Source organism: Pseudorca crassidens, chromosome 2 (genome assembly GCF_039906515.1).
Source record: "Pseudorca crassidens isolate mPseCra1 chromosome 2, mPseCra1.hap1, whole genome shotgun sequence".
Taxonomy (NCBI): domain Eukaryota; kingdom Metazoa; phylum Chordata; class Mammalia; order Artiodactyla; family Delphinidae; genus Pseudorca; species Pseudorca crassidens.
The window spans coordinates 103,720,953-103,737,441 of NC_090297.1; the positions used below are offsets into that span (position 1 = coordinate 103,720,953).

Below are 16,489 nucleotides of genomic sequence, written 5' to 3' on the forward strand. Positions count from 1 at the left end.
CCTTTACTTCATAGATCTTTTCCCAATTTATAATGATACAGTTATTTGTGTGACTATACATTTAATGCCTATCTCTCTCACTAAAGTCTAAGCTCTGTGAAAGCAGGGTCCATTGCGGTCTTAGCTCACCATTGTATTCCTAACACCCAGCCAGTGTTTGGCACATGGTGGTTTTTCACGTAGATGCTGGTTAAACAACTAACAAAGCAATTTGAGATGAATTCCTATTCTCTTACAGTTCCACACACAGACTGCACCAGTCAGAGCTCCCCACTCCTCATATTCACACAGAAAGAGCAAATTTATAACATCACGCAATGTACATTGATACATTCAAAGATACAATTGTACATAGATGCAGGCATATTCATAAATGAGCACAAAATATATCCCACCAACCAGAGAAAAGATAAAAAGGAAACACACACATAAACCTAGATAGAGCACGTTGCTTTGGTACATAGATAACATGAAAGTCTTTCTTTTCCTGTGTTTAAATACACGTTACATATACAGTGACTCTTACTTAGTGCAATATATGTCTCTAACCTTTAATCACACACTAATTTCTTTCAAATTGATGAAAACATGTAAATGCCCAATGAATATAATATGTAACATCCTATATTTCAGGTTGATTTTCTAACCGACACGTGAAATGTACTTTCTCCTCTTGTACTGAATTCACCAAGGCAACACATTCAAAATGATAAAAAATGAACTTATGAAAGATAACTCACTTTTGTTTTTCCCTACCAAGATGAAACAAACACATAAATAGGAACCTAGGTACATAACTAAACATACCTAACAGATATAAACGCAGATACAAATCTGCTTATAGGTAGGAGGGGGATCATACACAATTTATATAGGTTGATGCTTAGATGAAGCGTGGTACAAACATAAATCACTGTATAAATAGGTTGACATGGCCAGGTGAAAAGTAGAGTTGAAAAGCGAGCAAAGGGAAAAAAGTAGAGACGACACGGGGGTAGACTGGATAAGGAGGATGAGAGCTGGTAAAGGGACTCAATGAGTTCCAGTCCGGATTCTCTACCTGGCTGTTCCTGTACTGGCTCTTGAAGAACTACGGTAGTTGAGTCTCCGTATGCGAAGGAGAGGTATTCTTCTATGTCACTGTCCCGAAGAAGTTCCACTCCTGATCCATCAGCATAGATAATAAAAAACCTATTTGAAGAAATAAAAATCTAATCCCTTGACATATTCAGCTAAAATGCTCCTTGAACTTGGAATTGAAAATAAAAGTCATGGTGTTATTTTTATCATATTACCTGGGGACATGTTCACCATAGATTTGCAGATGATTCTTACGAAGGTGAGTGGATGATAATGTGTCATAGCCTTCAGCTTTTGCATTTAAATCATCTTCCAAATTGTTTTCAGGTAGGATAGTTGATGCAGTACCATCAGCCATGACCTAAGGGACATAGTATATAAGCAACTAAAAGAAAAGAAAAATGCCATAAACTTACATTTCTTTTGATCCCATTTGAGAAAGCAGGTGATCTTTTGGTTACTCAGAAAATCAGGGATATTTCTTTGTAAGGAATTGTGCACTAAGTATAGATTGCATTAATAAAAGTGAAAAGCTAGTAGCACATCTCCACTTACAAACCACACCTAGACTGTGAAAACAAACAGGAAGACAAACCTGAATACATTCAGAGGAAGGTGTCTAGGATGGCAGGGGACTCACTTAACTTCTGAGGATAAGTTCAGGGAACTGGGAATTTAAACATGGAGGGAAGGCTATTTATGTGATAGTTGTCTTGAAATATTAAGAGTGACAGTATGGATTCTAAGCACAGAAATAGGACTCATGGATATACAGGGAGACAGATTGAGTCTCACTATGAGAAGAATTGTTCTAGCCATTACTACTGTCTAGACATGGTGTGGTCAGGCTGAAAGGCCACTGAAGGGAATGCCCAAGAAGAGCATCAATGTCTAGGATAATGTTCGGCTTGCATGTTTCAACTCAGAGGGTTTGGGCTTTAGGTTTCAATTTCAGTTTCTTGCACACTGAAATCTCTTAGCAGCCTGAACTCATGCTGTGAAATTTCACTGACTTAGCACAGAAAAACTAAGTTGGATCAGGGCTTGTCTGCCTCTCAAAGTTGGGGACTTTGTGGTACGGTTCCAAATCTAAAAAGTAACTTCACCACCCGCCAGACAACACATGAAATTCCACCGCTGGGTGAGGAGTGAAAAAAAAACTTGCCTAGAGAAGGGGCTGGCAAACATCTTTTTGTCAAGGGTCAGATAATAAATATTTTAGGGTTTGTTGGCTGTAGAGTTTCTGCTGCAACTACTCAACTCTGCCATTATATGCAAAAGCAGCCAGAGAGAATATGTAAACAAATGAGCGCGGCTATGTTGCAGTAAAACTTTATAGTGACACTGAAATTTGAATTTCTTTTAATTTTTATGTGTCATGAAATATTCTTCTCCTTTTGATTTCCCCCAACCATTTAAAAATGTAAACTGCAGTCACTCTGCATTTTTAGCTCATGGGCCCATACAAGCAAGTGGCCATGGTTTGCCAATGCCTGGCTTAGAGATAAGAGGAAGGACAGAGAAACAGAAGACGGAGCTCTACCACTGAATAGCTAAGCACCTCTCCAGGCTTCCCAACGCCCCATCGTCAGCCCTGCTGGAACCCTCACACTAACTGATAGCTCTCACTTTGGATTCTCTGCCTAGCTAAGCAGACTTGCCTGCTGCCCCATGTATTTTCTCTCACTTGAACCCAGATACAGAGCATTTATATCACTCTTCTTTGTTGGCATTATTTTTAGATGGTTAGTAACTTTTTCCCCCTTTGTTCTAATTACTTATTTGGCTTTAGCATTTCAAGCATCCTCATTGTTGGACTTGCTATCTCCTAATGAAGTACACTTGAGAATTGAAGATACTGACATTCATTGCTGCTGTCCAAAGTGTATTGGCAGTTAGTGGATAACTAATCCCAAGGCAGCTAAGATAAAATGCTATACGGGAGCTCTCTCTCTTTTTTTTTTTTCTCGGTACGCGGGCCTCTCACTGTTGTGGCCTCTCCCGCTGCGGAGCACAGGCTCCGGACGCCCAGGCTCAGCGGCCATGGCTCACAGGCGCCCGCCACTCCACGGCATGTGGGATCTTCCCGGACCGGGGCACGAACCCATGCCCCCCGTGTCGGCAGGTGGACTCTCAACCACTGCGCCACCAGGGAAGCCCAGCCGGGGAGCTCTCTTGTGTGAAATATCTCAAAAGCAAAGCCCTAGCCTCTCTCTCCATAATAATGATGCACTTTACCTGAAAGGTGTTTCCTTCGGGATCCATGACCTCACAGATAACCTCTGATGTGTGCTTCATGATGTACCTGCTAGCTCTCAGCTGCTCACGTTTTTGAAAAGGATGGTATATCTCACTGCTTGATTCATGGCAATATATAGCTGAACAGTCCCTATCAATATGAAGACAGCCTGTGTTTGGAGGTAACACCTGGAAGGGTAACAGGAAGAGAGATATTATTAAAAATTTCTTGTTTGATTTGAGGGATTTATAAAATCATTTAAGGAAAAAAATTATCCATAGAACCCAGACACAAACTGCGTTTCCAGGAAGAAAACAAGAGAAGACTTAAGTTTGGGGAAGGACTACTTAATAAGGAGTCAGACTGATTAGGATATAATTGCTCCTGTGTCTCACATTTTATCTACTCACTTTAATATTTCTTCCAAGTAATTGCTTTGTACCTTATCATCTCCAAGAGGGTAAAAGCTATGGGACAAATGCTTTTAGAAGCTTTTATTTATCGTTATTCCTATGGTGGCTGACACAGTCCTTGAGTAATAGCTTTGGTGTAATGACTTCTGGTTCAGATAGACTCTTTTTGTGAGATGTAATTCACATGTCATATATTCACTATTTTAAAGTGTATATGCAGTGGATTTTGTATATTCAAAAACTTGTGCAAACATTATCACTAATTCCAGAACATTTTCATCACCCCCCAAAGAAACCCTGATGCCATTAGCAGTCACTCTGCATCACTCCTGCCACTGACAACCATTGATCTGCTGTCTCTATGGATTTGACTATTTCAGACATTTCATATAAATGGAAGCACGTGACATGTGGCCTCTTCTGTCTGGCTTCTTTTACTTAGCATAATGTTTTCAAGATTCATCTATGTTGTAGCGTGTATCAATACTTCATTCTGTTTATTTTCACCTGAGTTTAGATGTGTGAGATTTGGAAGTTTTTCTGCTAACATATCCAGACCTCCATAGATTCTGCCACTGAGCTCAAGCTTTTTCAATTTAGGTAGTTTGGGGAGATTTGAAACTGAAATCAAGCCTACATTTATTAAACTGAGGAACTCTAAGTTCACAAATTCAGCCATAAAGCCCTCAATTTTCCCATCATTTGATTTGCAATTGTCCAGGACAAGTTCTCAAACAGCTGCCAGGGTTCAGTTTCTCAGCTCCAGATGGATGTTCCTCTTCATGTCCGTGTTTCTCTCTTCCCCCTTCTTCAAACTTAACTTTCCATGGTGGGGGCAGAGCAGGGAGAGGTGTCCCAGCCTGTGCAGCGAGGGCCATTGGAAGGGGTTGGCTTGTGGCAGACAGATCAAAACTACAATGAGGTATCACTTCACACAGGTCAGAATGGCCATCGCCAGAAGTCTACAAACAATAAATGCTGGAGATGGTGTGGAGAAAAGGGGACCCTCCTACACCGTTGGTGGGAATGGAAATTGGTACAACCACTATGAAGAACAGTATGGAGGTTCCTTCAAAAGCTAAAAATAGAACTACCATATGATCCAGCAATCCCATTCCTAGGCATATATCTGGAGAAAACTATACTGCAAAAAGATACATGCACCCCAATATTCACTGCAGCACTATTTACAATAGCCAAGACATGGAAACAACCTAAATGTCTACCAACAGAGGAATGGATAAAGAAGATGTGGTACATATATACAATGGAATATTACTCAGCCATAAAAAGAACGAAATAATGCCATTTGCAGCAACATGCATGGACTTGGAGATTGTTATACTAAGTAAAGTAAGTCAGACAGAGAAAGACAAATATCATTTATATGTGGAATCTAAAAAAAAGATACAAATGAACTTACTAACAAAACAGAAACAGACTCACAGACTTTGAAAACAAACTTACGGTTATCAAAGGGGAAAGGTTGGAGGAGGGATAAATTAGAAGTTTGGGATTAATATATACACACTAATATATATAAAACAGATAATAAACAAGGACCTACTGTATAGCACAGGGAACTCTAGTCAATATTCTGTAATAACCTATATGGGAAACAAATCTGAGAAAGAAAGAATATATGTATATGTATTCACCTTGCTGTACACCTGAAACTAACACAATATTTTAAATCAACTATACTCCAATAGAAAATTAAAATATAAAATAAAAATTGAATTAAAATCAATAAAATCTAAAAAAACTTCATTCTGTTTTATGGATGAATAACATTCCATTGTATGGATATATCAAATTTTGTTTATTCATGAGTTGATGGACATTGGAGTTGTTTTCACAGTCTTGTTATTATTAAAAATGCTGCAATCAACATCTGTGTATAAGTTTTGTGTGGATATATGTTTAATTTCCCTTGGATATCTACCCAGGAGTAGAACTGCTGGGTTGTATGAGAACTCTATTTTTAATTTTTGGCGGAACTGCCAAACTGTTTTCCAAAGTGACTGCACCATTATACATTCTCATTAGCAATTAATGAGGGTTTTACATTTCTTCACATCCTCACTAACGCTTATTACTATCTGTCTCTTCTATATTTTGGAAGAGTTTGTGAAAGATTGTTCAGTGTTAATTCTTCCATAGATGTTTGGTATAATTTACCAATGAAGCCATCTGGGCCTGGGCTTTGCTGTCTGCAAGTTTTAAGATTATTAATTCAATCTCTTTACTTGTTTTAGGTCTATTCTGATATTTTATTTTTTCTCGAGTTAGGTTAGGTAGTTTGTGCCTTTCCAGAAATCTATTTTATCTAGGTTATCTAATTTGTTGATGTATAATTGTTCACAGTATTTCTTTATAATCTTTTTTATTTCTGTAAGGTTGGTAGTAATGTCTTCTCTTTCATTTTTAATTTTAGTAATTTGAGTCTTCTCTCTCCCAACCCCTTTTTTCTCCTTCTGTTTGTCTGTCTATCTCTCCCTGTAAGTCCAGCTAAAGATTTATCAGAGAACCAACTTCTGGTTTTGCTGATTTTTCTCTATTTTTTCATTTATTTCTACTCTAATCTTTACTATTTACTTCCATATGCTTGCTTTGGGTTTAGTTTGCCTTCTTTTTTCTAGTTTCTTAGGGTGGAAAGTTAGGTTATTGATTCAAGATCTTCATTTTTAATATGGGCATTTTGACATTTAAAGCTAATATATATATATATATATATATAATAGAGAGAGACATTTAAAGATATATATGTGTATATATATAGACATTTAAAGCTATATATATATAGCTTTTGCTGCTTCAATTAAGTTTTGGTATGTTAATTTTATTTTTAGTCATTTTTAGTCATCTCAAAGTATTTTTAAATTTCCTTGTGATTTATTCTTAGTGTTATTTTTCACATATTTGTGCATTTCCCAAACTTCCTTTTGTTATTGATTCCATTGTGTGTTATTTCATTCCGTTGTGGTAGGAGAACATATTCTGTATGATTTCAATTCTTTTTAATCTATTGAGACTTTTTTGTGGTGTAACACATGGTCTTTCCTGGACAATGTTCCATTTACACTTGAGCATAATGTATTCTATTACTGAGTGGAGTGTTCTATACATGTCTAGGAGGTCCGCATGGTTTATTCTGCTGATTAAGTCTTATTATTCTCTTGATCTTATCTATTCTTTTATCCATTACTCAAAGTGAGGTACTAATGTCTCCAAATATTATTGTTGAATTGTCTATTTCTCCTTTTAAATATGCCAATTTTTACTATTTAACTGGACATGTTAATTTGTATAGTGCACAACTCTGGAAATACGCATGTGTTTTGGGCTCTGTTGTTAGTGTATAATATGCTTGTAGTTGCCATCTTCTTGATGGAGTAATCTGTTTATTATTATAACATACCCTCTTTGTTTCTTGTAATATTTTGTTGTAAAGTCTATTTTGTCTGATATTTGTATAGCCACTCAAGTTCCCTTTCAATTACTTATTGCAGGTATTATCATTTTATCCTTTTACTTTCAACCTATTTGTGTCTTTCACCATAAAGTGTATCTCTTGTTGACAGCATACAGTTGCGTCATGCTTTGTAATCCATTCTTCCAATATCTGCATTTTGATTGGGTTGTTTAATCCATTTATATTTAATGTCATTACTGATTAGGTCAGATTTGAATCTTCCAAATTTCTATTTGTTTTCTTTTTCTTTTTTTTTTAACATCTTGATTATGGTATGATGGCTTTACATTGTTGTGTTAGTTGCTGCTGTATAACAAAGTGAATCAGCTATACGTATACATATATCCCCATATTCTCTCCCTCTTGCATCTCCCTCCCACCCTCCCTATCCCACCCCTCTAGGTGGCCACAAAACACTGAGCTGATCTCCCTGTGCTATGTGGCTGCTTTCCGCTAGCTATTTTACATTTGGTAGTGTATATATGTCAATACCATTCTATCACTTCATCCCAGCTTACCCTTCCCCCACCCCGTATCCTTAAGTCCATTCTCTACGTCTGTGTCTATATTCCTGTCCTGCCACTAGGTTCATCAGAACCATTCTTTTTTTTTTAGATTCCATGTATATGTGTTAGCATATGGTATTTGTTTTCTCCTTCTGACTTACTTCACTCTGTATGAAAGACTCTAGGTCCATCCATTTCACTACAAATAACTCAATTTCATTTCTTTTTATGACTGAATAATAGTCCATTGTAATATATACGCCACATCTTCTTCATCCATTCATCGGTCGATGGACACTTAGCTTGCTTCCAAGTCCTGGCTATTGTAAATAGAGCTGCAATGAACATTGTGGTAAATGACTCTTTTTGAATTATGGTTTTCTCAGGGTATATGCCTTGTAGTGGGAAGGCTGGGTCATATGGGAGTTCTATTTTTAGTTTTTAAAGGAACCTACATGCTGTTCTCCATAGTAGCTGTATCAATTTACATTCCCACCAACAGTGCAAGAGGGTTCCCTTTTCTCCACATCCTCTGCAGCATTTATTCTTTGTAGATATTTTGATAATGGCCATTCTGACCAGTGTGAGGTGATACCTCATTGTGGTTTTGATTTGCATTTCTCTAATGATTAGTGATGTTGAGCATCCTTTCATATGTTTGTTGGCAATCTGTATATCTTCTTTGGAGAAATGTCTATTTAGGTCTTCCACCCACTTTTGGACAGAGTTGTTAGTTTATTTGATATTGAGCTGCATGAGCTGCTTGAATATTTTGGAGATTAATCCTTTGTCACTTGCTTCGTTTGCAAATATTTTCTCCCATTCTGAGGGTTGCCTTTTCGTCTTGTTTATGGATTCCTTTGCTGTGCAAAAACTTTTAAGTTTCATCAGGTCCCATTTGTTTATTTTTTATTTTATTTCCATTACACAAGGAGGTGGATCAAAAAGTATCTTGCTGTGATTTATGTCATAGAGTGTTCTGCCTATGTTTTCCTCTAAGAGTTTTATAGTGTCTGACCTTATACTTAGGTTTTTTTTTTTGTTTTTTTTTTTTTTGGTATGCGGGCCTCTCACTGTTGTGGGCTCTCCCGTTGCAGAGCACAGGCTCCAGACGTGCAGGCTCAGTGGCCATGGCTCACGGGCCCAGCCACTCTGCGGCATGTGGGATCTTCCCGGACCAGGGCATGAACCTGTGTCCCCTGCATCGGCAGGAAGACTCTCAACCACTGTGCCACCAGGGAAGCCCACATTTAGGTTTTTAATCCATTTTGAGTTTATTTTTGTGTATGGTGTTAGGGAGTCTTCCAATTTCATTCTTTTACATGTAGCTGTCCAGTTTTCCCAGCACCACTTATTGAAGAGGCTGTCTTTTCTCCATTGTATATTCATGCCTCTCTTATCAAAGATAAGGTGACCATATGTGAATGGGTTTATCTCTGGGCTTTCTATCCTGTCCATTGATTTATATTTCTGTTTTAGTGCTAGTACCATACTGTCTTGGCTACTGTAGCTTTGTAGTATAGTCTGAAGTCAGGAAGCTTGATTCCTCCAGCTCCGTTTTTCTTTCTCAAGATTGCTTTGGCTATTCGAGGTCTTTTGTGTTTCCATACAGATTGTCAAATTTTTTGTTCTAGTTCTGTGAAAAATGCAATTGATAGTTTGATAGGGATTGCATTGACTCTATAGATTGCTTTGGGTAGTATAGTCATTTCCACAATGTTGATTCTTCCAATCCAAGAACATGGTATATCTCTCCATCTGTTTGTATCATTTTTAATTTCTTTCATCAGTGTCTTATAGTTTTCTGCATACAGGTGTTTCGTCTCAAGTAGGTTTATTCCTAGGTATTTTATTCTTTTTGTTGCAGTGGTAAATAGGAGTGTTTCCTTAATTTCTCTTTCAGATTTTTCATCATTAATATATAGGAACACAAGAGATTTCTGTGCATTAGTTTTGTATGCTGCTACTTTACCAAATTCATTGATTAGCTCTAGTAGTTTTCTGGTAGCACCTTTAGGATGCTCTATGTATAGTATCATGTCATCTCCAAACAGTGACAATTTTACTTCTTCATTTCCAATTTGGATTCTTTTTATTTCTTTTTCTTCTCTGATTGCTGTGGCTAAAACTTCTAGAACTATGTTGAATAACAGTGGTGAGAGTAGGCAACCTTGTCTTGTTTCTGATCTTAATGAAAAGCGTTTCAATTTTTCAACATTGAGAACAATGTTGGCTGTGGGTTTGTCATGTATGGCCTTTATTATGTTGAGGTAAGTTCCCTCAATGCCTAGTTTCTGGAGAGTTTTTATCATAAATGGATTTTGAATTTTGTCGAAAGCTTTTTCTGTATCTATTGAGATGGTCATATGGGTTTTCTCCTTCAATTTGTTAATATAGTTTATCACATTGATTGATTTGCATATATTGAAGAATCCTTGCATTCCTGGGATAAACCCCACTTGATCATGTTGTGTGATCCTTTTAGTGTGCTGTTGGATTCTGTTGCCTAGTATTTTTTTGAGGATTTTTGCATATATGTTCACCAGTGATATTGGCTGTAGTTTTCTTTTATTGTGACATCTCTGTCAGGTTTTGGTATCAGGGTGATGGTGGCCTCGTATAATGAATTTGGGAGTGTTCCTCCCTCTGCTACATTTTGGAAGTGTTTGAGAAGGATAGGTGTTAGCTCTTCTCAAAATATTTGATAGCATTCGCCTGTGAAGCCATCTGGTCCTGGGCTTTTGTTTGTTGGAATATTATCTTTTTTTTAAAACATCTTTATTGGAGTATAATTGCTTTACAATGGTGTGTTAGTTTCGCTTTATAACAAAGTGAATCAGTTATACATATACATATGACCCCATATTTCTTCCCTCTTGCATCTCCCTCCCTCCCATCCTCCCTATCCCACCCCTCTAGGTGGTCACAAAGCACCGAGCTGATCTCCCTGTACTATGCGGTTGCTTCCTACTAGCTATCTATTTTACGTTTGGCAGTGTATATATGTCCATGCCACTCTCTCGCTTTGTCACAGCTTACCCTTCCCCATCCCCATATCCTCAAGTCCATTCTCTAGTAGGTCTATGTCTTTATTCCCGCCTGGCCTCTAGGTTCTTCATGACCATTACTTTTATTATTATATTTTTTAGATTCCATATATATGTGTTAGCATACGGTATTTGTTTTTGTCTTTCTGACTTACTTCACTCTGTAAGACAGACTCTAAGTCCATCCACCTCACTACAAATAAGTCAATTTCGTTTCTTTTTATGGCTGAGTAATATTCCATTGTATATATGTGCCACAAATCACAGTTTCAATTTCAGCACTTGTGATTGTTCTGTATATATTTTCTATTTCTTCCAGGTTCAGTCTCGGAAGGCTGTGCTTTTCTAATAATTTGTCCATTTCTTCCAGGTTGTCCATTTTATTGGCATATAGTTGCTTGTAGTAATCTCTCATGATCCTTTGCATTTCTGCAGTGTCAGTTGTTACTTCTTTTTCATTTCTAATTCTGTTGATTCGAGTCTTCTTTTTTTCTTGATGAGTCTGGCTAATGGTTTATCAATTTCTTTATCTATTCAAAGAAGCAGCTTTTAGTTTTATTGATCTTTGCTATCGTTTCCTTCATTTCTTTTTCATTTATTTCTGATCTGATCTTTATGATTTATTTTCTTCTGCTAACTTTGGGGTTTTTCTGTTCTTCTTTCTCTAATTGCTTTAGGTGTGCGATTATGTTGTTCATTTGAGATTTTTCGTGTTTCTTGCAGTAGGATTGTATTGCTATAAACTTCCCTCTTAGAACAGCTTTTGCTGCATCCTATAGGTTTTGGGTTGTCATGTTTTCATTGTCCTTTGTTTCTAGGTAATTTTGATTTTGTCTTTGATTTCTTCAGTGATCTCCCGGTTATTTTGTGTAGCCTCCATGTGTTTATATTCTTTTACAGTTTTTTTCCTGTAATTGTTATCTAGTCTCATAGCATTGTTGTCGGAAAAGATACTTGATACGAATTCAATTTTCCTAAATTTACCAAGGCTTGATTTGTGACCCAAGATATGATCTATCCTGGAGAATGGTCCATGAGCTCTTGAGAAGAAAGTGTATTCTGCTGTTTTTGGATACAATGTCCTATAAATATCAATTAAGTCCATCTTGTTTAAAGTGTCATTTAATGCTTGTGTTTCCTTATTTATTTTCATTTTGGTTGATCTGTCCATTGGAGAAAGTGGGGTGTTAAAGTCTTCTACTATGATTATGCTACTGTCGAATTCCCCTTTTATGGCTGTTAGCATTTGCATCATGTACTGAAGTGCTCGTATGTTTGGGTGCATAAATATTTACAATTGTTATATCTTCTTCTTGGATCGATCCCTTGATCATTATGTAGTGTCCTTCTTTGTCTCTTGTAATAGTCTTTATTTTAAAGTCTATTTTGTCTGATATGAGAATTGCTACTCCACCTTTCTTTTGATTTCCATTTGCATGGAATATGTTTTTCCATCCTCTCCCTTTCAATCTGTGTGTTTCCTCAGGTCTGAAGGGGGTCTCTTTAGACAGCATATATACGGGTCTTGTTTTTGTATCCATTCAGCCAGTCTGTGTCTTTTGGATGGAGCATTTAATCCATTTACATTTAAGGTAATTATCAATATGTATGTTCCTATTACCATTTTCTTAATTGTTTGGGGTTAGTTTTTGTAGGTCTTCTCTTTTCTTGTGTTTCCTGCCTAGAGAAGTTCCTTTAGTGTCTGTTGTAAAGCTGGTTTGCTGGTGCTGAATTCTCTTAGCTTTTGTTTGTCTGTAAAGGTTTTAATTTCTCCATTGAATATGAATGAGATCCTTGCTGGGTAGAGTAACCTTGGTTGTAGGTCTTTCTCTTTTATCACTTCAAATATGTCCTGCCACTCCCTTCTGGTTTGCAAGGTTTCTGCTGAAAGATAAGCTGTTAACCTTATGGGGATTCCCCTGTAAGTTATTTATTGCTTTTCCCTTGCTGCTTTTAACATTTTTTCTTTATATTTAATTTTTGATTGTTTGATTAATATGTGTCTTGGCATGTTTCTTCTTGGATTTATCCTGTATGGGACTCTCTGCACTTCCTGGACTTGATTGACTATTTCCTTTCCCATATTAGGAAAGTTTTCAACTAATCTCTTCAGATATTTTCTCAGTCCCTTTCTTTTTCTCTTCTTCCTCTGGGACCCCTATAATTCGAATGTTGGTGCATTTAATGTTGTCTCAGAGGTGTCTGAGACTGTCCTCCATTCTTTTCATTCTTTTTCTTTATTCTGCTCTGTGGCAGTTATTTCCACTTTTATCTTCTAAGTCACTTATCCATTCTTCTGCCTCAGTTATTCTGCTATTGATTTCTTCTAGAGAATTTTTAATTTCATTTACTGTGTTGTTAATCATTGTTTGTTTGCTCTTTAGTTCTTCTAAGTCCTTGTTAAACATTTCCTGTATTTTCTCCATTCTATTTCCAAGATTTTGGATCATCTTTACTATCATTACTCTGAATTCTTTTTCAGGTAGACTGCCTATTTCCTCTTCATTTGTTTGGTCTGGTGGGTTTTTACCTTCTCCTTCATGTGCTGTGTATTTCTCTGTCTTCTCATTTTGCTTAACTTACTGTGTTTGGGGGTCTCCTTTTTGCAGGCTGCAGGTTTGTAGTTCCTGTTGTTATTGGTGTCTGCGCCCAGTGGGTAAGGTTCGTTCAGTGGGTTGTTTTGGCTTCCTGGTAGAAGGGACTGGTGCCTGTGTTCTGGTGGTTGAGACTGGATCTTGTCTTTCTGGTGTGCAGGACCACATCCAGTGGTGTGTTTTGTGGTGTCGGTGAACTTATTATGACTTTAAGCAGCCTCTCTGATAATGAGTGGTGTTGTGTTCCTGTTTTGCTAGTTTTTTGGCATGGGGTGTCCAGCACTGGAGCTTGCTGGTCGTTGGAGCTGTGTCTTAGCATTGAGATGGAGATCTCTGGGAGAGTTCTCACTGATTGATATTACAAGGGGCCGGGAGGTCTCTGGTGGTCCAATATCCTGTCCAGAGAGCTCAGGCCTGTCCGGTGTCAGGCCTGAGCTCTCCCACCTCAGAGGCTCAGGCCTGATGCCCGGTCGGAGCACCAAGATCCTTTCAGCCACATGGCTTAATGAAGAATGCTGCAACATGATGATCGCATGAATGGAAGTCTCTATTTGTTTTCTATATGTCTTCTGTCTCTGATTTCCCCTCTATTTATCCATTACTACTTTCTTTTATTTTAAATAGATATTTTGAAGTGTGCCACTTCAATTCCCTTGTTTCTTTTATATATATTTTTGAGTTGTTTTCTTAGTTTTTCTTGGGTATTACAAACATCTCAATTTATAACTATCTAGATTAAATTGATACTAAAAATTTCAATATTATACAAAATCTTTGCTCCATATAGCTCTATTCCTCTGCCCTTTATGTTATTATTGTCAAAAATTTCATCTTTACACATTATAAGCACATAAATATACTTTTACAATTATTGCTTTATGCATTTGCCTTTCAAATCCAAATGAAAAGAGAGTCATAAAAATACATCTATACTGTCTTTTATATTTACCTATGTAGTTACCTTTAACATTGCTCTTTATTTATTTGTGTGTACTTGAGTTACTGTGCAATGTTCTTTCATTTCAGCCTGAAGGATTCCCTTTAGATTTTCTTGTAGGGGATGTCTAAGAGCAATGAATTCTCTCAGTTTTTGTTTTTCTGGAACTATCTTGATTTTTTCATTTTAGAAGGATAATTTTACTGAATGAGTTTTTGTTGATGATCTTTTTCTTTAAGCATTTTGAATATGTCATCTCACTGCCTTCTAGACTCCATAGTTTCTGATGAGAAATCAGCTATTAATCTTATTGGAGATCCCTCATATTTGATGAGTCTCTTCTCATTACTTTCAAGATTCTCGCTTCATCTTTGACAGATTGATTATGATGTGTTTAGGTGTGGATCTCTCTGAATTTATCCTACTTGAAGTTTGTCGAGATTCTTGCATGTACAGACAGTTTTTATCAAATTTGGGAAGTCTTAAGCCATTATTTCTTCAAATAATATTTCCGCCCTTCTCTCTTTTCCTTCTCAGACTCTCATTATGCATGTGTTAGTATGCCTTATGGTGTCCCACAGGTCTCTGAGGCTCTGTTCATTTTTCTTCATTTTTTTTTTTCTCTCTCTTCCTCAGATTGGTTAATCTCAACTGACCTATTTTCAAGTTTGCTGATTATTTCCTCTGGCAGCTAAAATTTGATGTTGAGCCTCATTAGTAAATTTTTCATTACAGTTATTATGCTTTCCAACTCCAGAATTTCTATGTGGTTCTTTTTTTACAAAAAATAATTTCTATGTATTGATATTCTATACTTGACGAAAAACCATTCTCATACTTCGCTTTAGGTCTTTACGCAAGGTTTCTCTCAGTTTTTTAAACAACATCTGACTTAAATTTCTGTGTCTATTTAAGTGCCAAGTCTGGGTTTACTCAGGGGTAGTTTCTATTGATTGCTTCCTCCTTCCCCATCCCTGTTTATGGGTCATAATTTCCCTTTTCCCCCCCATGTCTCATAATTTTTTGTTGAAAACTGGACATTTCAAGTAGTATAATGTACAACTCTGGAAATTAGATCATTTCCCCAGGGCTTGTTATTGTTGCTTTGTTGTTGTTGCTGTTTATTCAGTGATTTCCCTGAACTATTTTTTTAAAGTTTGTATTTATTGTCGAGTGGGCCTAACATGTTTGTTTGGTTGCTTAGAGGTCTTCTCATAACTGGGCAGATATTTTCTTAAGTACTTTACACTAATACATCTTTCAGCTTCTGCCGAGGGCTCCGTTTGCATATTGACGTATCTTTTCAATGCTCTAGCAGGAAGTTTGTAATTCCACCTTAGCTTTGTAATTCCACCTTAGCTTCACTCCCTGCTTGTGCCGAGCCTCTTGATCAGAAAGAGTGAAAGATCAGGGCTTTCTTTTATGGGCATGGACACAGCCGTGCACTTGAGTATGGCTTTCCAGATTCCAGGGAATACATCAGAGCTTTTCAAAGCTCTCTGTGGACTTCTCGTTCCCCTTCTTTTCCTTTAAACTCTTTTGTTCAGCCTCTTGTTTGTTATTGCCACTTCGATGGCTATAATGTTAAATAATTACCTCTGTTTGGGGAAAAGGCTGTTTTTAGGGAGTGAGCTCAGAGTCGGATCAAATAAAGACAACCCCTGTGAGTGGGTGTTTCCAGGGAACGGCCAGACAGCTCAAACACTGACAATATTTTGTGGAGCTCTAAATCTTTTCTTCTTTCAGTGGCTGCTGGCTTGCTGGCTTTCACTGCTATTTTGCATGTGAGAGTGTTGATTTTCAAGGCTACCATGGAGCTGGGGGAGGGGAGGGGAATATGGCAAGTGAAATCACCACAATTCTTGCTGTTCTTCCCAAGATTCAGTCTTTTTTTTTTTTTTGTCTTTAAATAAACAATCCTCAGAATGTTGTAGTCCTTTGGTTAATTTCTAGACTTCTGAAAAAGTTGATTTTGACAATACTTCCAAGTTTCTAGTTGTTTTTAGGGAGAGTAGATTTTCAGAAGTCCTTACTCCACCCTTCGGGAAGTTTCTCATATTGACTCTTCACCATCCCCTAGGCCCAGGGAACTCCACTGGACTTGATGAGTTCTGAGGCTTCTCTGTGGTTTCAGGCACATTTTAGAGTAGGCACTGGTGGCTGGTTAAATTTTCAATTTTCCCAGCCTCCACAGGTCC

At 37.3% G+C, this 16,489-nt stretch overlaps 1 protein-coding gene across 1 annotated transcript in view; it reads right to left on the minus strand.

The window, feature by feature from the left end:
- SPAG17 (sperm associated antigen 17) overlaps positions 1–16,489 on the minus strand; it is a 218,473-nt gene that overhangs the window by 42,623 nt on the left and 159,361 nt on the right. Inside the window, exons 32-34 of the mRNA XM_067710299.1 lie at positions 3,319–3,507; positions 1,296–1,441; positions 1,061–1,191 (exon numbers count right to left, since the gene is read on the minus strand). Coding sequence (XP_067566400.1) covers positions 1,061–1,191; positions 1,296–1,441; positions 3,319–3,507 — 466 coding nt within the window. The remainder of the gene's footprint in view (positions 1–1,060; positions 1,192–1,295; positions 1,442–3,318; positions 3,508–16,489) is intronic.